At 37.5% G+C, this 21,848-nt stretch overlaps 1 protein-coding gene across 1 annotated transcript in view; it reads right to left on the bottom strand.

Annotated features, from left to right (window-relative positions):
• Nucleotides 1-21,848, bottom strand: part of Negr1 (neuronal growth regulator 1) — an 805,199-nt gene that overhangs the window by 464,483 nt on the left and 318,868 nt on the right. The window contains exon 2 of the mRNA XM_005385243.2: nucleotides 13,901-14,133. Within this exon, the coding sequence (XP_005385300.1) occupies nucleotides 13,901-14,133 (233 nt within the window). The remainder of the gene's footprint in view (nucleotides 1-13,900; nucleotides 14,134-21,848) is intronic.

The following is a 21,848-nucleotide window of genomic DNA, read 5'->3' as shown; positions in this document are numbered from 1 at the left end:
CCCACCTACATATATATATATTTTTTCCCCTTCTTTCCTTCTTTCTTTCTTTTCCTCCTTTCCCTCATCCCAGTCATTCCTTCCCTTTGAGCAATTTCGTTCCCTTTCACAATATCTATTCTATCTTTTGAGTTTTATTTACTTTTTCAGGTTCTTATACCTGATAATCTGAACAACTAATTTGAAGACAACAATATGTAATGTAACAACCATTGGTGAATTCTTACCACCTCATTTAATGAAGTTCTGTATTGTTTCTAATATTCTTTATTGCTTTTATTTTCTGTAATGGTTTGATCAATGTTGCATTCTGACATCTGGTAATCTGTACAACTTCATTGGAGATAACAATATGTAATATAACAACCACTGTTAACTCCTATCATTTTATTTTGAAACCTTGTACCATTTTTATTGTTTTTGCATTGTTTTATTTTTACCTATGTTGTTATTATTGTTTTTTTTTATTTTCTTTAAAATAAAAGAGGAAGACAGATATGTGAAACATCAGGGTTTTTAAGGGCCTTCAAAATGTTCAATATCTCTACACAGTAATGGAGAATGTTAAAAGAAAACATAAGTGGAGTGACTGTTGCATTGGAGGAATTACAAAAGTATTCACTTGCTACACCTCTTTTTTTCTTGGTACCATAAATTGAACTCAGGACCTTGCTCATGCCGGGCAGGCATTGTGCCACTGAGCTGTATCGCCAGCTTCATCACTTCCTGTTCTATTTATATCACTTTCTATTATTTTAAAGCCATTTTGATGTTACTTGGTGCTTTCATAAGTCGTTATTAATTTTGTGATTTTTTAAAACTAAATAAAGTATAAAGTTAAAAGTCTAAAGGAGTCTTAGTGGAAACAAACTGTCCTACATTCTTCCCTTCCAAACATTATGGTAATTAACAGGTAACTTGGCAGTGAAGCTTTAGATGATACGGAAAATCTTAAAAAAACAAAAAAAAAACAAAAAAAAACCCCCCCAAAAAACACAAAAAAACCTTTTCCCTTAGAAGGCCCCCTGGAATTGCAGAATCATCAAGTCAAAAGGAGGAAAAAAACCAGAATTATCTTAAATTCCTTAAACACAGTTTTCTAGCATTTTGATATTCATAGGTCTAGGTTTTTGTTTTTTGTTTTTCAGCCACTTTTACAAGTTTCACTCTGTGCTCACTCAAAAGGAATCCACGCAGCTGTATATGGCGGACAACTTTTGTTTCTCTGATTGATAATAAGAGTCCAGGAAGAAGAAGGAAGGCAGAGGTGGGCGTCCCAGGTCCTTCTCTGTTTCCCTGCGTGTGCACGCTCTCTCCTTCCCCACGCGAGGCAGGCTTTCTTTGTTTTATGTCATAGTCACAGAGGACGGAGCCCACATTTGGCACATGCGCTCAGCAGGCCTGGGTGCCCGTGGCTACTCATAAATATCCCCGGCTGGTGATGATAGCGAAGGCTAAGGACTGCGCTGGGACAAGGAGGGAGCTCAAAAATGATGGAGCGTATTAAATCAAAATGCTCTATTTAGTCATCTGAGAAGAGTAATATGGCATTTTAATAATAAGTATAACAAATAGTCCTTTTCATTCAGAAGGTGATGAACCGGAAGTCAGACCCTTTCACTTATCTTGAATGAAGAAAACAGAAGATGATTTTCAGTGTGAGACAGGGAGTGCTTTCCATTTGATTAAATTGGTATTTTAGTTCCAAGAAGTTCACTTGAATTCAGAGGGTCCGGAGATTCATACATTCCCTCCTTTTGGATTCTTTTGAGGCCACACCCATTTGTTAACTACATACAAACACAAAAAGTGAATCCTGTCCTATTTCCGAAGCAGGCAAACTGCACAGCAAACCACACCTCAGAAAGCACAGATTGAGTTTGGCTGGCTTGAAGCAAGACCTCACCATTGTGTAGTGCGAAGTTGGAAGAAGAACAGATCACACTGTCAGAGATGAGAGGGTTGTGTGAACTGCAGGCTCAAAAGCCTCGCAGGAATCTCAGGACATGCCAAGTCTCAGAAAGTGGAACAGAGTCTCCTTTGGAGATGGGGGAAAACACATCTAGGTGTGCAAAGCCACCACCTCTCCATGAGAGATGGATGAGCCTGGGAATGTTTTGTGCCTTCAAATCATTGTTCAAATGCTCTGTAAGGCATCTTCATTAGCAAAATAAATATCTTTGAGAGCAATTTCTTATTTGTCCAGAATAGCCTTAAGGTAACTATTTCCAGAAATCTTTAATAGGTCAGTAGCTTCAAGGGTGAATTTATATTACTTTGAAAAATACACAAAGGTTTTCTGTTAAAAAAAAAAAAATCTCTCTTATGTATGCTGCACCTAAAAAATAAAAGTCAAGTATGCTGAACCTCAGGAAATGACTTTTCTCCTCTGTGTTGTTCATTCTTGGTCACTCAAACCCCAATTCGCTAATATACTCAAAGCCTGACTCACTTCACTTCATTCTACTGTTTGCTCAGAACAGATTGTATAACAGCCAAAGTTTGAAGGTCAAGTTTATCGATTAAAACCCACAGCAATGAAGTATCTATTAAACCAGGGCAACTGGACTCCCACGTGGCTTAATCCATAGGAAATTTTTCTAGATGGAATGGTTTTGTCAAAAGCTGCCAACCATGTAAGATTTCAAAAATACAACACTATCGCTAGATATATTTAAAAATTACAGGGCTCATATTTGCAAGCTAAACATCTCCACCTCCACAACCTTCTGCTCTGCTTGCCACTCCAATTCTCACTCAGCTTTTCAAGTGTGAAATAACTGGAGCTTTCTACCTGGAGTTTCTCTCTCAAGCCTTTACAATGAACTTTTCTTCCCATCTAGGTAAAAGAGTTGTTATGCTACTTTCATCCTGAAGTGAATCACTTCTGTACAGAGTTTACACTGCGTAATATCCTGTGTAATAACTGAAAAAGATCAGCACTGTATTAGTGCTAAGTATTGTTCCATACTATGATTACCTAAACGTGTCATTTAAACAACGCTGCCATTTTTGGATAAGTTATTGACTGATGTTACTGTATTCTCTAGTGACTGTTCTTCCTGTCTTCTAGTCTACTTTAGCATCAGGAACCTTGAGAACAGGATAAAAATCATAGTCACTCTTTCCAAAGGAAAAAATATCTAAAAGTACTAAATTTTGTGTATCCTCTTATGTGTTCTTTAGTTAAAGAACACCTAATTTAACATCTAGCTTCCTTGTTTGTTACTTTTTAGTGTATTTTTTTCCCTCTATAAATAATGAAGAAAGCTGACATTACCTCAGCCAGGGAAGCTGTAGTCAGAGTCTGAGACAAGTTGTGATTTAGAAGTCTCAAATCTATTTTGCCCCTCGCCTCACTATTTCACTGTATCTTTATATCTGGAAGACCACGTTACCACCTTCCCCAGCTGCCAAGATGGTGGAGTTGGATGGATAAGTTTAAAGCTTCTATATGAAGACACTCAGAACAACTGCTTCCCCTGGCAGCTTCTTAATCTGGGGGAGCTCCCAGCCGTGGTTCCCTAGGGCTCCCTGCTTAAGCTTTCAGCAGCTGCTCTGCTCAGCAATGAATGGCTCCAGTCAGCAGTAGAACCCAGCAATTGCAGCCTCCTACTGTTGCTCCCAAAGAGTCTCATTGCTTTTCACATGCTCAAGCAACCCCCAACAGCATTTTCATCTCTCAAGAGGTGCACATGAGCATGTCTTTGTCAGCACTGCTTCTAAAAGATATTTCCGATCAAACTGTCCCTCTAGTCTAAAAGAACATGTCCTGTTCCTCCCTAACACCCAAACTCCTCCCACTGTAAAGGACAATCAAAGTGGCATCACACTTCTACCTGCTTCTTCTGCACACACTGACACTAGAAGTGGCTTCTCATTCAATTCTGATGATTTAGTACACAAAGAGTAATATCCAAGCAGAAGACTATAGCTAGCTGTCACTTTCTGCTTTGTCAATAAATGCCAACCCACTCTGCCTACCACTTACTTCACTTCAAAATTTGGCTATGACTCTCTAGAAAAGAGGATCACAACAGCTTTATGTGCCCTGCAGATAATCCTGCACTGGCTCCTATCTCACTTTGACACACACATTTGCCTCCCCATCAGTATCCCCCTCAGACTTGTAAATTCCTTGAAGGAAGAGGTTATTTCTCCTTTGCGGACCTGGAGTATTCCAACACCTATAAATGGAGTGTGGCTTGGTTGCTTTAGCGTTAGTGCCCAAGCCTAGTTAACAGATTTACTAGAGAAGAGTCTCAAATTGCTCCTCACTGGTTCACCCACAAGGCACAGGTGCAACTGTAAAAATCATGGCTCAGAATATTGCTGGACAGCTCATAGCTCCCAGGGTAGATACACAGCGACAACTCTCCAGCCTCTCTGTAGGTTACTTTTCTTAAAGATGCAGCCTGTGTGCAAAATGAAAGACTGCTGCTCCCACTCATGTCATTGTGTATTTGTAGCTGTAATATTCATTAAGGATGCAACTGAAATGTTAATGATAATTGCACCCAAAAAGCTAATAAAGAGAAGCCCAAGGCTCACATAAATGCCAACATTTAATAATTATGCATACTTTTAGCTTCTCCTCCTCATTCATCTTACTTTCTGATAATTAGTTTAGTAAATCTGAGATCCCAACATATGTGTAATTAATTTTAAAATTTGTTTTAAAATTTGCTTTTCAGACTCAGGAATGAGATATATTTCTCCAGAATGTAAATAGGTAATTATCTTTATGGAAAATGCTTACCTATATAGAAGACAGAGTTTAAAAATATGCCTCTTGAGAATATGTACACGTAGGAAATACTTGCAAACATCAGTATGTGCCTGGATCCATACAGCAAAATAGCAACTGATCTAAGTATTTCAAATGAAAAGGTTTTAATACAGGGAGTTGTTTACAAATGTGACAAATAATCGATTAAGTGTGCATAGGAGAGGTAACTTGGAGATTCACGGCAATGAAAATCCACTGACATTTATGTAGCAGGCATCAACGCCAAAAGCCAGAGGCCAGGACTGCTCCTAGCAGCTCTGAGCCCAGCATGGGCTTCCTCCCTCCTGTGAGCTGTGCCAAGGCGAGGATGCCCTGTCAAGCCTAAACTGGAGCCCAGGAGGAGAACAGCCTTGCTGGGGACACTGCCTGTGGCATCAAGAGAGAGGAAAACAGCCTGACTTCTCCCCTGGTTCTGTTTCCACTGTCTTTTTTGCCAGAGACTCCCACTGAGTGAATCTTGCCAGAAACCGGAAAATAGAGTAGGTTGGGAACATGCTCCTGGGAGCAATACCAAGCACAGTGGGAGAGGAGCAAGGGATGGCTTTGAGATGAAAGAGGCAAAAAATCAGTGCACAATTCCTTTTTTTTAGCTTTAGTTAGGAATTATTGCTCAAAAAAGGTGGAATTATTTCCAATTATTCTACTTCAAAGTCTTAACATTGATACTTTCTATTATATCTTTTTCACTTAGACTTTCTCAGTGGGAAGAGAGAGTCATTAATTTTCATAATATTTTACTGGTTAAGTTCATTGTCTATGTGCTTAGATAAAAGTGCATTGGAATCAATAACAGCAATAGCAATTATATTCTAGTTCAGGAAAACAGGAAAGTTCTGTCTCTATTCTACTAGGCAGTTGGAAACAGAAAGGTTAAAACATCCATTGAAACCTACTTTGAATCAGGCACTTTAAGAAATGTCTTCTTATGTGCTTAATTGGTTTCCACATTTTCCAGTAAACCAGAAATTTCATCATATATTTTACTTTTGAGAAGATAAAAGTGAGTTTTAAAGAAATGAAGACACTTGCTTGCTGCCAGGAGGAATATATGGGCAACTTTTAGTGAAGTTATTTTCACAGAGTAGGTATTGAATTTAAGTGTGCAATTTTTATTTAGTTAAACTACATTCATCCTGCATGCCTTGTCGAGTGTACACCTTTAAATGAAAGGACCCTAACCAGAGGGAAGAGCAACGTGCACCATGGTTGGCCTTATTCCACCATGATAGATAGCTCTAAAATGTTCAACAATTTATTTCAGAAATGTCCAACCACAATTTTTCTCAAATCAAAACCTGAGCGAATGAGATGAAGGACCTGAAATAATTTTTTATTTGTTTAGTTCATGACCCTTACTTAGGTTTGGTGTTAAGACTTTTGCCTGTATATCATCTCTAAAGCTAAATATGGCTCCTATAAATTATATTTCCCTCACAATAATATTGCCGGTAAACTTTTTCTGTAAAATCTTCATGTATTATTTTTCCACTACCACATGCATAATGAAAGTGATTTTGTAGCATGATGAGGATTAGCAGAGGATAAGGATACTGTGACCCAGAAAGAAAATAAGCATCCAAAGTCATGAATATCTAACTAATCCTTTTAATTTAAATTTTTTCTTGTCATGTCAGCATTCCTGATGTTAATGCCCTAAAGATAGCATCAGTACATTAAGTCACAGCTTAAGTGAAGTGAATGGCGTGAAACCAGGGGGAAAATATATTTACAGGTGCCTGACCCATCAAACTATGGAATCCCTCACCCTGGTCACACACGGTTCTGCATTTGGGGGAGTGGAAGAAGTATGAAATGTGGTCCTCAAACCCAAAGAGTTATATTCTTATGTGGAGACCATGAGTAGATTTAGGGACTTTGTTAGCCTTGTCCTCATATAAAGAAGTATATAAACACGAAGGATAAGAATACTAGAAATAAGACTGACAGCTTGCATCAGATTTTCCAATGGGTTTTTCACCACACAATCTTCAGGAACCACTGAGTTAAAATGCAATAGCCAATGTCCATTAAGAAATTGACAGTGAAGTTGCCTGGGCCATCCCACGACTTTCTGTTCTGCTCTCACCAGGTCACTAGCCAGATAATGCTGGAAGAAAAGCAGGTAAAATGGTATGGGCAGAGAGACACTGGGTATGGGTCGCTCCAGCTTCGCAAAGTGAACTTTGCCACTTGATTCTATTGGGTCCATTTCCTTTCTGACATCACATACCATTCATCCTTAGTTTTTTCTGCAACAAATTATAAGCTAAATAATATCAGTACCAGATTCAGTTTTTCTCCTTGGATGCATTTTATCTTTGCCCTAAAGAAAGGTCACAGAAATAAGTCACCTAGAGTTTAACTTAGAAAAATAGCAAAATTGTCATTGCCTCTGTAGTAATAGCTTAATTGTATAAATAAGAAATAAAACTATTTCATAGAACAAGTCACATCACAATGACTTGCTAAGAGAAGATAAATTACTCCACCTGACTTAGATTTTATTTGCAGTGTTTCTCAAAATAAATGAGCCACATAGAAGTTGGTGATCTTTTATTTATAGAAATTTTCACAGTGATAGTGCACATTGCACTGGGATTTTGCTTGTATTACTTATGTGGCTATTTTCTTTCAAGGTACAAATAAAGCTACTTCAAGATAGGCAGAAAATATAACTACCCTTTAATGCATATACAGTGTAAAACTCAGAATTGCTTCCAAGAGAATTAATATTCTTCCAAGAATTAATGTGTACAGTCTGAGCTTTGAGACGCTAATCATTTTTATGCTTCAGGAACTGTAATAACTATCCATTAATCATGAAAGGGAATTTTAAGGGCAGGAAATCTTGCTTAAAGGGTTAATTACTTTAAAATATTTTCAAATTGGATTTCGAACTCTATATTATCAAAAACAGAACTTTTGCTTTACTTAGTTTCAAAATTAATAACGCATAATGCCTCTCTTCTGTCTTAAACATTCTCTTCCCAGATAGTTATTTCTTGCTGATTTTATGCAAAGTTTAAGGATATAGTAGGACATTATTTCTGGTCAACACTTACTAAAAGTGAAGCAATTGTTTTCTGCCCCTTAAAGAAACCTCTCAAAATATTGTGCAATTCATAAGTAGATCCAAAGGCAAAGGAAGAGAAATTGCCTTACTGGCACAATTTCTAATTTAGCAAAGATGCAACTTTAAATCCCAATAACTGCTTCCTTTTGCTGTCACAGTGTACAGCATTGCTTCTACAGGTAGAAGCAGTGACTGACACAGAAGCCAGCAATATGCATTATATGCCAGTAGTATTTTTTCTTGCTTTTCTCTACCCATCTCTCATCAGGAAATGTCACCATAAAGAAAGTTTATAAGAAAATACCGCCAATCTCTGCATTTCATTTTTGTATGGTAGAGTACATTGATTCTCAGTATAGTTTTAAGCCTCAATGGTGCTCTGATATCAGGTCATACATAAGTCAGTTTGGAAAGCTCTGTGTATTAGGTTTTTTCATCAGGAAAACACAAGACCACACTTGTAGAGATGAGCAGAAGCTTGTTTGTATCATTTATTGAACTTAATTGGCCTTTGGCTTCACCATCGGTCTTTAAGCATTATTTAGATCCTGTGAGCTCAGTAGTACTTGATTTTCATTGGCAACTGCAACACAATGTGACCGGGGATAGACAAGGAGGGATTTATATAAACAGGTCCAATTCCTTGCAGATGGAAAGACTATGAGTACATCTCTTTCAGTGTAACTCTTACTCCAATTATTAGCTATCATTTCTGCTGAATTTTAAAAGAATAAATAATGTGCTTTTTCTTATAAGCAGGTAATGTGCGTGTGCCACCACAATATCATTCCTAGAAATTTATTTCTAGTATCTACTTAGTGCTATAAAAAGATAGATCATGTTCAGAATCTAAGGCTCTTGGAGGAGACCTTGTCCCTCATTTGTCCTTAGAGAAATTCCACTATCCATTCATCTTTTCACTCACCTAAGATTATATTTTACAGTAATTTAATCCTGTAGGTATATCATGAAGTTACGTTCCTTACAGCCAAAGATTCCTTAGGTAACATAATAATACATAAAACACAGATATGGAGCCAGTTTTACTTTAGGTGGTTTATTTTTTGTTTCCATGCCAAAAGTCCTAAAAGTGCATGGTTGAGATCAACCGCCCGTTTCTTTGTGTTTTGGAGCGTGTTCAAAACTTAGTTCATATACATAAGCTTAAACTTCCCCACAACCAGAAGGATGTATTGAACAAAACAGAGTAGGAAGCAGTTAGAGGATCTTGTTCTGAGCCCTCATCACAAGTAAACAATGAATACTTTGACGTTTGTGGGCACTGTGAAAGTTTTCTGAGGGGTGATGATTTCTTTTTCCTTTTGATTTCATTTTGTCTCTTGTTGACCATTTTGAAATGTTCACTGTTGCGGAACAATGACTTGAATTTTCCAGTGTACATGGTATTTTAACATGCTTTTGGGACCACTCCAACTTTCTCCCCATGTGAGTCTTTTGGGAAAAGCAGACTGGTATTTTGACGTGTGTATGTGTATCAACTGAACCTGGAGCAGAAGTGTGTTGTCCCTGGCTTCAGCTGAGCAATTTATCCAGGCCTTGGTGTTCATCAGAAAAATGTTAACGGCAGATTAACATGTGCTGGTTTTAAAATAATATAGATTCATATCTTTGACTATATAGAATAATACTTCTCATACTCACTGGTAAGTATAATTTTAATGTATGACTACTTGATAACTTAAAGATGCATTGACAGAAATTGTGTTTGTGGAGGTTTGTATCAAGGACAGGTACTAATTGTATTGCTAGATTAGGATAATATTAAAAGAAGGCTATCTTTGTACTATTCAGTTGGAATTTTGTTTAATTTCTTTAATTCTTTAATTTCTTAATTTTCTATAATTTTGTTCTGCTCTGCACTTTGGGTTGCACTGAAAGGTGTTATGGAGAACTCCGCAGTGAACGCCTGCTGGGTGTCCTGTGTGATATTCCTCACCCCCTAGGGCCTCTCTGGGATGACTCAGAGTAGAAATGCTTCATTCAGAACAAGAGGATCAGGGTACTGAGACGTTATGGACCGTGAAATGAGTTACTGATCCTGTGCTTCTCTGTGCTGGCTGCTAGGAATCTCAGAACTAAATAGTCACAAGTTATGAAAGTATATAGAAACCATGGCACGAATTCTATGACCTAGTTGCACCTCTGACGGCACCCTCCTCTCACCTTGTTTGTGCTGTGGCTCCGATTTCCTCCTTTTATCTTACTATGCTGAAAAGTCCTTTATAAGCGACTTTAAACCCCTCGCAGAATAACACTGAATGTTAATAATAAATGATGTTGGAGTGAGTTGTCTTTCCACTTCACAAAGGCTTTTCTACAACAATGACAAAGTCAGGCAAAGACCTAATGCTGCTATAGTTTAAAGTCTTTGGTTAGAAGATTCTGAGGCCAGGTGGAGCTTAGAGTTTAGGATATTTATTAAGGAATGTGCTTGCAATCAAATCCTAGGGAGAGGTAAGAAATAAGACTGACTAGATAGAGAAACTGGTTTGTAGTACATGGTAGGCCACAGCTCAGCTATCCTGTCCAGATCTCTGCAGTACAATGGCTCCTACTTTAGGCTGAAAGGCAGTTTTCCACCCCTTACCTCAGTCACCTGATGTTGGCTATGGTACCAGGGCTTGACTTTGGCCAAGATAGCTCTCTCCAACTGAGGATATCTCCCAAGAGGCCAATCACCGACTGATGTCTGATGACTTCCTTCTCAGTGGCTGGAGAAACAATCACTTCCTTGAAAAAGGAAGAGTAGCCACCCCTCTGCCACACATACTCTGGTGGATTGAACACCCTGAGGACGTGCCACTACCCTAAGACGGCAAATGCACCTGAGAGTTTGTTCTGATCATAGAGTTACATGCTACTTAAATATTCTACTTCGCAGAGAATTTCTAGAATATAACTCCCCCAAAGTGCATCAGTAGAACAATAAACATTTCTTATATAACCATTCTGTAGGCAATAACTGTGAGTGTCTAGTTTTTGCTCTATATTACCTGTTGCACATTATGAACCCCTCAGCTTTGGAGCTCTTCTAGTGCATGTTGACATGAGCATCATTTACATTTTATGTTTCCTGTCTTGGCGTTATGATTGGGAGTTCTATCTCCACACAAGTTCACCAGTCTTGCGTACTTTACACCCACAAATGTTTCATCACATGATTTGAAACACTGAAATTAGGTAATTTTGTTTTATCAGTATGAAATTGTATATACGTCACAAAAAACATTTATTTTGTGACTGCACATCTTAAACAGTTACCAGGACATTAAGCCAAATTCTGAATGATCAGATTCTTTAAATTCCATGGGTACTTAGATTGCTCAGTGGAGTCCATGAAAGAAGAATATGAAAAGAAATGAGACACTTTTGTAAATTCTCGTAGACTCTAGGCATAAAATTTAGTTTGCATGGTACCCAAGATGAGTTAGTTATGGAACAGTTTTTATTAAATTGAGCTTTTTTTTTGCCCTTTTTAAGTCTAAATTCAATAGTCACTGCAGAGTTGATTTTGGTTTGTGTTCTTTGTGACTGTTTTGGTTGTTTTTCTCATGGTTTTTGACTTAAAGATCTGCTGTTTGTCGTCCTCTTTCAACTGAGAAATTGAGAGTTTGTTTTCATGGTAATCTTTGTTTTATGAAGGAAAGCTTGAGATTTGCAGGCAGGTTTTCAGATTCCTACTCGAGGGTTTTCTTTCATTCTTGCTCTATTCATTTTTATTAAGAGCTGTGAGACAGAAGTTAGAACAACACATTTCCCGTGCCTGTCATCTCTAGTGTTAGAATACTAACTTTGATATCCTCTTTTAAGAATGATCTTCAAAAGCATATCTCCTTTAAGGACACGGTTGCAACAAAGGTAGATGATCTTTGTTAATACTAGTCAGTATTTCCCATCAGTGATTAATGGAGTCCTCCCTCCTTGCTAACTTTCTATGTCTTGGTGAATAAAGGATTGACAAATCATTAGGAGAAGAGCAAATGCTTCACCTCTCTTGATCTACACCTGAGCATCACACAACTCAAGATATTTAGAAACTGAAGAGATGTGTACACCCATTTATTTTTGCTCATTGAGAGGAAATGTAGCTTAAGTGGAGTTGGCTTTTTATGACATTTAGTTCTTGAATTGACTGACAAGCCTATTAATATTCTGTGAACTTTATTAATGTAATTGGAAAACAGCTTACATGTCAATCAACTTATAATAAGTAATTATGTGCATAAATACTGTAAAATTATTAACTTTTAATTTGATCCCACCATATATATTCAAAACAGTAAGGTGGATTTGCTGATTTCTAAAGGTACAAAATATTAAAATGACACAACATTTAATAAGAACATTTTTAACTTCTCAAAAGATCACCGTTATCAAATGGCCAGCAAAATGAACACAACTATAGGAAGTTATGTTGTAGTTTTTAGAGTTGTTTAACAGCATTAAATAATCTGGGTAATATAAGATTAAAAAGAAACCCTATGGGAATTAAACATCTACTGTATGCCATAGTCTGGTGTAAAAATAGAAGCCTAACACAGAAGAAGACAAAATAGAAAAGGAAAAAAGGATATATTTAGTAATCAGAATATATCATTGATGGTTTACAACACATAAGTAAAATGTCTGTATCTTAAGTGACTCCAACATATCACTATCCAAGTAGACTTTTTCCCAGAAAATTAAAATTTTGCAGTCCTAGGTCTAGAAACTCAGGTCAAAAGGCAAAAGCTGAATATGAGAATAGATTATCTGTGGATAACAGAAGAAATGTGTTTGTGTCTTGCAATCTCATGTCAGTTTTTGAAGCTGGGAGAATACCTGTCCTCTGGATTCCCTGACTAATCTGGAATGAAGATAGATTTTGTGAAAAATTTGTCATTTTGTCATATAATCCTCACACATAATAAACATCATTACACATTGCAACAATCTGCAGTAAGAAATACTATCAAGGATATTCATGAATTAATTACTCAGTTTATACTTTGCTCTTTAAGCCAAATTGTTCAATAAAGAAGTTTAATCTTATCAAAATGTTGATGTGTGTAAGAATTCAGATTTATTATTTTGAGGAACTAAAGCTCTTTAAGAGTACTGAAAGATAACTCAGAGATAGTACAATAAAGGTGTTCACACAACTTTCACATTGCACATCGAACATGTATGCTATTGGTACCATGTTTTCATACAACCTGGTGTTAATTTTACTTAGAAATATTGCAGTGTAATTGAGTTTCATGCAGAATAATATTTCTATGGAAACAAAACAGGGTTCATCTGTAGATCACAAATAAATAATGGAAAAGGGAGAAATACAACTTTTTCATTTTGCTAGCTCTATAATTGCAATTTTATTGAAAATTATTTGTATTGGAGCTATGTAGGCTCTCACATTTTAGTATGCAAGAGAAGGAAAATAATTTAATGATTCTGTCTGTATTAGGAGATTATATATTAGATAGCATAATTTATGATCTCCCAAAATTAAATCAAAGCAGAAAGAACTGTGTACGTATTTTGCAATTACTCTATATTTAAATGAAAAAATTCTAGAATGCTTCCAATTTTTATTGTAACTTGAATCAAATCAAACAGAAGTAGGGTAGACAGAGGGTGTTGGAAGGCTGGGAGGATTTGCTTTTAAACGGTTATCATCCATATTTCAAAAAGTTTAATATTTCAATGTATCTATCGCAGGCTTTCAAATATTTATTTTAATGTGCCTATTATGAGCTCTCAAAAATTTATTGAAGAGATAATTGAAAGAAAGATTCAAAGTAAATCATGTACAAAAACACAATGTGGCATTAATGGGTATTTCTCGATCTTTGTGAGTGGGGGTTCGTCTCCCTGTAATACCTCTTACCCTCAGCGGTATCGAGCAAACTAATTCTCTGCAGGCAATGATGATACAACTTCCAGTATTGTTCACTGCACCTGAGTCATTTTGGAATGTAAATATTAAACATTTTAAGCAGGGCCCTTCACAGTAGAGAACTTGCGGAAACGCATACCTTGCACAGTTAGATGCACCTGCATTGTTCTCGGCGTATGCTGAGTCTGAACAGAACACGTGTAGGGGCCATCGTCCGTCACATCTACATTCTGTATTTGGAGGCTGTAATCTCTTTTATTCAATGTTGAAATTGAAACCCGAGGATCCACTGACCACTTATCACCTCCAGCAAAGATAATACTTGACCGGTTCAGCCAGGCACCCTTTGAAGCTCCATCTTCCAAATAACACCTACAAATTACCAGAGACAGAAAAATATTAGTCAAAATGACAATGAGAGTACCATTATCTTTGTAACGGGTGTGCGTTCTATATGTGGGCTAATAGCACAGCATCAAATGAATGCCTCGGACATGAATCTGGGGGATATGAACACCTTGTCACAGCTTCCATTCCCAGTGCAAATGCAAAACAGCACACACATATAGCTGTTTTCTGTGTGTGTGCATATGTGTGTGCATGTGTGGGTGCATGTGTGTGTTTATGCGTGCTTGAATTCTGAACCAAACTTTTGCTTCATTCCCTTTGGAGAACAAATAAATCTACATGATGTTAAATTAGCTTAAATAACAATTTTTGCATGTTAAAAGCTATGTTTTTTGAAATTGTAAGAGCTAGGAAAGGTCTGTAAGTTAGACTGTTTTCACCCATTCCAAATCTGAATATAACGAATCAGAGGCTGAGAGAATAGAACAGCCACATAAGTGTTAATTTTAAAAAGATTTGCTGGGTGGTGAGCTTCTATACCGAAACTATAAACTGTATTTTACTGATAAATTTATAAACAGCTTTTACTGGTGGCTGTCATCATTAAATGTAGCAAACCTAATATAATCCTTTTAGGAGCACATTTTTTGCTGTCTTTTCAATAAACTGTCCAACAGTTTTTCTAGCAAGCATTCATGTATCAACAAGTATTTATTAGGTACCTGTTTAGAAATTTAAAAAGGATATTGCCCTTGCTTGCTACAAATTTTAGTCTCATGAGGAAAACAGCTGAACTATCAACTATTGCTGATGCAGAAGGGAATACACAGGATAAATCGTACACAGGTTACCTGAATGACAAAAGAGCGACTTAGCTGTGAAAAGATGTGGAAGGCAGAGAGAAAGGATGTCCATGGAAAATGGAAGGGATAGCTGAATAATGTAAGACACAGTGTGGTCCACAGAAGTGGTGGATGTGGGCAGTATGGCTCTAGGTGAGACAAGAAATTTGGGCATTTCATGGAATTATAAGTAAACATGGGCTGTACTTTCTTTTTTTTTCTTTTTCTTTTTTGGTACCAGAAGTTCAACTCAGGACCTTGTGCTTGCCAGACAGGCACTTATACCACTGAGCTATATCCCTGGCCAAGGGTTGTACGTTAAGAGGAATGAGATATGACATTGGAAAGACAAACTTGAGCCAGACGATGACAGCAAGCAAACTCCTAATTAGTTAGTTTCAAAGTATTTATTGAAAGTCGGGTTTTATAAGAAGATTCAAAAGTACAACTTTGTATCTAATAGAAGTCAGGCTCTGCAAGATTTAGAACAGGCGGCGATGGTCATATGCCAGTGATTTTGCTGAGGCTTGAAATTCTATATTTCACCCTGAAAACGCTCTGTTACAAATTAAAGACCTGTTTTCGTAAATGAGTACAAAGCCCAGTTACAGAATGAAAACACACATACATCGAAATAGTTTGACAGCATTTCCACAGAGTACCTCGGGGGATTGAACACACTGTTTGAGATTGCTACAAAATTGCAAGCTAGAAAGCAACAGGGCGGACTGCTGCCAACTGGAGGAATCTAATCAGTGGGTGAAAAAGTAAGAACAAGGTACATTGCTGAATCTCATTTGCAGTCAGCCTCACCGGCTACAGAATCTAAGCTGGAAGAAGTGGTAAAGGTCATTGTTAATTGAAAACCTTTTCCTTATGTATTTAACGAAGAAAATAACCCCACTTAATGATATAATTAAACAATCGCAGTATATTATAATTCTTAATAATATGCAGAAAGATGAGGGGACATATTTTCCAATTTACAAGATCACATCTGTGCTGATGTAGGATGGGCTCTGAAATACCCCTTCCAGGTCTCTGATAATTCCAGTGTATCATGTAGTATCTGCATTTATGAAGTGCTTATTGTGTGACCCATACATCTGTGATCTTCACCTTTCATCCTACTGGGTCTTTGTTACAACCCTGTGGGGTACAGATCGCTATGCCCTTCCTCACGAGAAAATAAATGGAGATGCTTAAGCTAAATGACTTTCCCAAGCCACACAAAAAGAGGGTGGTAACGTTGAATATATAATCAAGTCTTTTTCCACATTCAATGTCCTTTCCACTGTAATGCAGATCAAAGACTTTTAAAATGGGTTTCAGACAGGGGCGGATGATTAGAATGTTGCAGATATTACTGCAAGTAATTTCTTATTTACTGAATGTGACCAACTGCTTAACCTGTCCTATTCTAAAGGAAGCAAGAAATTAATTATTAATGGATATTGTAGCATGAAAGTCTGTTTAGAGTACTCTGCTGGGCATTTCTTCTTCCCTAGAGACAGTAGCCGCTTTACTTTTATTTGGTGTGGGGGTCAGGAAACCCGCAGTATGTCTTAACCAGTATGTCTTAGCATAAGCTCTATCCTTTTGCTCTTGGATGCCAAGGGCCATCACAGAAGAACAGAATTTAGCTTCTTTACTGGGAAAAATTGGGGGAAAAGTTGGTCCCCTATATCTCTTGGGGTAGGATAACAATATTTCATAACTGTCTCTGGTCCTAGCCCTGAGCTTTTCAAGCTACATTTTAGAAAGACCCCTTGAATGAGACACACAAAAGACATACAGTTTTTTTTTTTCTCCGGTACCGGGAACCGAACCCACGACCTTGCGCTTGCCAGGCAGGCGCTTTTGCCGCTGAGCTAAATCCCCAGCCCCAAAAGACATGTTTTATTACTTCTTTGAATTGTTTGTACATTTATAGACCAACTATATGAGTTTATATTTAAATGATTCAAACTACTGTATGCTGTCTGGGATTTTACAAGTGGAGATTCTTGTAGGCTGAGGCACTGATTACTACCTTCTAAATTTATATCTTACATACCGAAAATACATATTTTTAAGGCTCAGTGTGGGGTGAATGTATAAAACACATAAAATAGACCAAATACATGCAAGTGTGTATATGTGCTATGTTGGATATGTTTTTATCATTGTTTTTTTTTTCTTTTGTACTGCAAATTAAACTCAGGACCTTATGCTTGCTAGTCAGGTGCTTGTGCCACTGAGCTACATCTCCGGCCTCTTGTTTTTATCATTACTATGATGATTCTTGGTGTGTAATGGGGCTAGATCATTTACTTTCATGTTTTCTTTCTTTCTCCACTAACATCTCATTTTTTTCTTTCTTTAGGACACAAAAAGAGAGATGTGCATTCTGTCTGAATTAAGTATGAAGGGAAATTATACATAGTCTTGTTGGGGGAGTTTGATAGCAGTTTATTTTTGTATTCTATGGGCACCAAAATTTTTTTTTTTTTTGGTTTATGAATTCTGCTCTCTACAAATACAATGGGTATTCAAACTGTACAGTCTATGTTTAAATTAAGAAATAGAATAAAAGATACATTGTCAATAATGTCTCTCAAAATGCTCCCCCTTGCTTCAGATACACCCCATCCTTCTTACCACCTCCTGAAACAGTTCTAGAGTCTTTGAAAGACACTCAGGAAAGCTGTTGTACGTGTCATCCAACGGAAAGGCAGGTGTGCAAACACAAGGCAGTGCGTGCTTATCTCTTTATTCGCTCGTTCTGATGTCTTTAACTTCAAGCACCTTGTGACTTCTGGGTCTTCCTCAAAGTCAAAATGGTCATGAAAGGTAAATGTTCTGAATGAATTTCAAACATCAAGGTAGCCATGACAAGCCAACTAAAGACACTTGGATATGTCCCTTGGAATCCCGGTCCACATAGAATTTATAATGTAGCAAGGATATTAAAGCACATTCCTGAATCTCCTTCATACAGAACAGGAAGTGTAAAATGTACTACATGGCCGCTCTCATTGAACTATTGCAAGAGTCTTTGAAAGTCTCTGGCTTCTGCCCTTGACCCTTGTAGCGAGGTTCCTGTCCTCAGAATAAACAGAATGAATAATTCACAGTTTAAATCAGACCATCCACAACTCCCAAGCTTCTTATTGAACTCATAAGAAAAAATTCTACCTCTGATAGTAGCCAGTACAGCCCTGTGAAAGCTGGTCTTTGGTGCCTTTTGGTCCTTATCTTCTGCAAATCTCTCCTGCTCCTCTAGGTGTGCTTCCCACCAGCCAAGCATGTCTACCTCAGAGAGTATGTGTTATCTGATTCTTCCTCTTGGAATGCTCTTCCCCCAGAACTGTGCATAACTTGTTTCTCTTTCATTTAGGTCTGAATTACCCTCAGTACTAAAAGCAAAACAACACCACTCTTTCCCTTGTTCCATCACTCCCATTAGCCACACTATCTGTTTACTCACTTGATTATTTTCTCCCTTTCTGAGCTAGAAGTAAGATCCTGGTTGTTTTCTCTTTGGTGACTTCTCTGATATAGTATGATACGGAAGGTGTGCTAAGCAATCTAAGTTAGTGTGTGAGGAAAAGAACTCACCACAGAGGAGGGAAATGGTACGCAGGATACAGAAGAATGATCCAGCGAATCACATCGTAACTACTTGAGCTCTGCATCGGTGTTACTGGATAGATCTAGAATGGGTGCCTGCAGTCTCAAATGTTCAGAGGTGGGATTTTAGAAAAGCCAGTGGATCATGGTGTGCTATGTTCATGTGGATTAATCTGGTGTGTTCATAGCACAGTGTGGGGTTAGGAAGGGAAACGCAGTCAGAAGATGCGGGTTACTGGGGGAGTGACTTGGAAGGGTGCATCTCACCTCCTGGCTCCTCCTCCCTTTCTCTCTGCTTCCTGGTCACCATGAAGGGAGCACCTTTCCTGCGCCAGCCCCATCCAGTGTGCCATTTCTGTCTTGGAGCCTGCTGACCGTGCACTGACGTGTGAGCCAATGTGAACCTCGCCTTCTTTCACTTGTAAGTGTCGGGTATTGCAGCACAGCAAAGGGAAAGTCACTAAGACTCTCAGAATCCCTTTTAAACCATGTGGCATTCAATCTAATATGTACCAGGCATCTTGTAAGACACTTCCTGGTCACTATTCCATATGATCCTCGAGCAAGATACTGTTGCTGTCTTCATTCAAAGCAAACAGACTAACAGGCTGTGACCTGAGAAAAGCAGAGGAGTGAACTTCACCAGGGTGGAAAACTATGTAGCAAAGACAAGAGGCCCTGGGGCTCAGAGTGGAGGAACTGGTGCTGACCGAGAGGGCTTATTAAGGGACAGTGGTCAGAGGATGAATGGGGCAGGGTGAGGCCACTGTTCCCTGGTTAGAAACTCAGAACTTTTCCTTTCTCTGGACTTTGCAATGGACCATTTTAGCAGCTAGCAATCTTGGGATCTCTTTGAAGTACAGAAAATGAACTAATCTGGATTAAAAATGCTCACTAATGACTATATCTTTAATGGAGAACAACATGGCTTCTCCACAAAGCGTTTTTTCTTTCCACTTTAAAAAAACCTGCTAGACTACCTACTTTGTAGGCAGATGAATAAAGAAGTTCCAAAAATACATTCCTCTGCAGAAGCTGTGCTCACACCACAACAAATATCGTGGCAAATACTTAAAATTTCAGTCAATCATCTGGATATTTTGTGTACAAAGTGCCAAAAATCTTGCCATTGGAAAATGTAGCTTGACTGTTGCATTTTGTTTCACAGCTGTTAATTATATAAACCCAGGCTCCAAAGGTAATGTTTTTCCAGTAAGGATGCCATGTCTGCTACGGAATTCTTTTAAGAAGCTCCTTTACAAATATTGTTAGTACCCACTTAGGCAGGTTACAGTTTGGGGGTATGAAGTCCCATTTGATGAGCTGCTAGTTGATCAAACTGATGTTGGAATAATTCTAACAGAATGTGCCTGTGCTTCTACCTCCTGTGGTGATTAAATCTAAAAGGTGGGCATCTGAGAGTTTAGCGGAAATAAGCATGTGTATTTATGATTTTAAATCTGTGCTATGAAGAAAGACTGTGGCTGCTGAGGAATGATTTCTGTCCTTTTATATCGCTAATTCCCGGTAACTCAGTTCGTAAACATGAGCCTGAGCATCATTACCGGTATTCCACACAGCAAGATTTACTCAGCTTTGTGGAAACAGATCAGCTTTTCTCAAGACATGGTGATTAATAAAAGCTCCCATTAAAATCACTAATTAATAAAAGAAGGAAAGTCCAGTTTCCCATGAACTGAAAGCTAAACTATGTAAAAAGGATATTTCTATGAAGAAATCGGCCAGTTAGTTATATAACTGCCACTTTCTTGTATCAAAGACTCTTTCATTTGACAGAAGGATTTTCTAAACCAGGCACAAAACCCTCAGAACCCTATACAATCCTTTTGCTAATTCTGCTCCCAAAGACAATGTTGACATCCTAAGAGGCAAAGTAAGTCAAGGGTAGCAAAGTGGGAATTAAATGAGACAGAACAAATTTCATCCCCTCTCCCACCTGACTTTGTTTTTAAGGAAATATCTTTGTATTTATTTATTTATTTATTTATTTATTTATTTATTGAGATAGGGTCTTGCAACACAGTTCAGGCTGGCCTTGAGATCACTTTGTAGCCCAGGCTGGCCTCTAACTCAAAACAATCCTCCTGCCTCTGCCTCCAGAGTGCTGGGATTGCAGGCTTTCGTCACCATGCCCAGCTAGGAAATATCTTTTTAATAAACTTCAGTACAGTTTTTCTCTAGAAAATATGCCTGTGTATATAAACTCATAGAGCATGTTATACACACAAACCATATAGCTTATATTTCCTAAATAATTATATTCACATAACATGATTGGCTTGATGTTTAAAGTTGTCCCATACAATTACATTAAGACAAAAATTAATATTTTGTTCTTTCTTTTGGGAAGTAGAGGTAGAAGCAGGAAATTTTGTCCAGGATGATGCAAAATCCACAATATAAGCAATTTGTCTAATGAGGTTTAATTTCTTAATGAAGCACTCAAACTCAGAAAATATTTACCTTATGAAATATTTTTCAGGTGAGATACTTAGGTGAGGAACACACTTTTACACGTAACAGGTAACAGTTCAATACTGTTGTGAAGATAATAACGAATCACAAACAGTACTATGAGTCAGACATTCTCTTACGCATACTGACTACATTTCTCAGGCGGTCCTCACAAGGTTCTGAGGTAGACAGTGTCAAGTTTTATCACAATATCACCACTTCACAATAAAGAAATGAATGCGAGGGAGGATGCTGAGTAACTTACAAGTTACTTGGTCACTGAAATCTGTACTGCGTAGAAGTAACATCATTACAGCTTGTGTGAATTCAACCTGCAGGGATACGTGCCTGACTAATGTTAGTAAAATACATACAGTTGTTTTTATGAGGGTAATGATGTCACGTTGGTCATATTTTATTTCTTATACAGTGGCCACAAAGAATAAAATACATACTACAAAAATAACATTGATTTTTTTTACTTTTTGAAGGAAATGAATATTTCTTATGTATTTCATTTTTGCACTGCTTTGAGATATTAAAACCTTGAAGGGAGTACCTTAGATAAAGAATTAAAAGGTATCAGTTACTAGTACTGTAATAGCAAAATCTTAAAAATGTGAAATATTTTTGATATTTTAAAGTAGAATGGAAATACCTGGAGGAAAAAAAGCTTTATGGACTTTTTTTGCTTTTTATGTATAGAACTAAACTAATTCTTTTGCAAAAGCTGGAAACTTTAAAATAATGAAGAGATAGGAGAAATATATATGCTTTAGTTTTATTTTATTTTATTTTTTTTATTTTAAA

This window comes from Chinchilla lanigera, unplaced genomic scaffold, assembly GCF_000276665.1.
Source record: "Chinchilla lanigera isolate Chin_1 unplaced genomic scaffold, ChiLan1.0 scaffold00022, whole genome shotgun sequence".
Taxonomy (NCBI): domain Eukaryota; kingdom Metazoa; phylum Chordata; class Mammalia; order Rodentia; family Chinchillidae; genus Chinchilla; species Chinchilla lanigera.
This window is presented reverse-complemented; position numbering and strand designations above follow the sequence as displayed.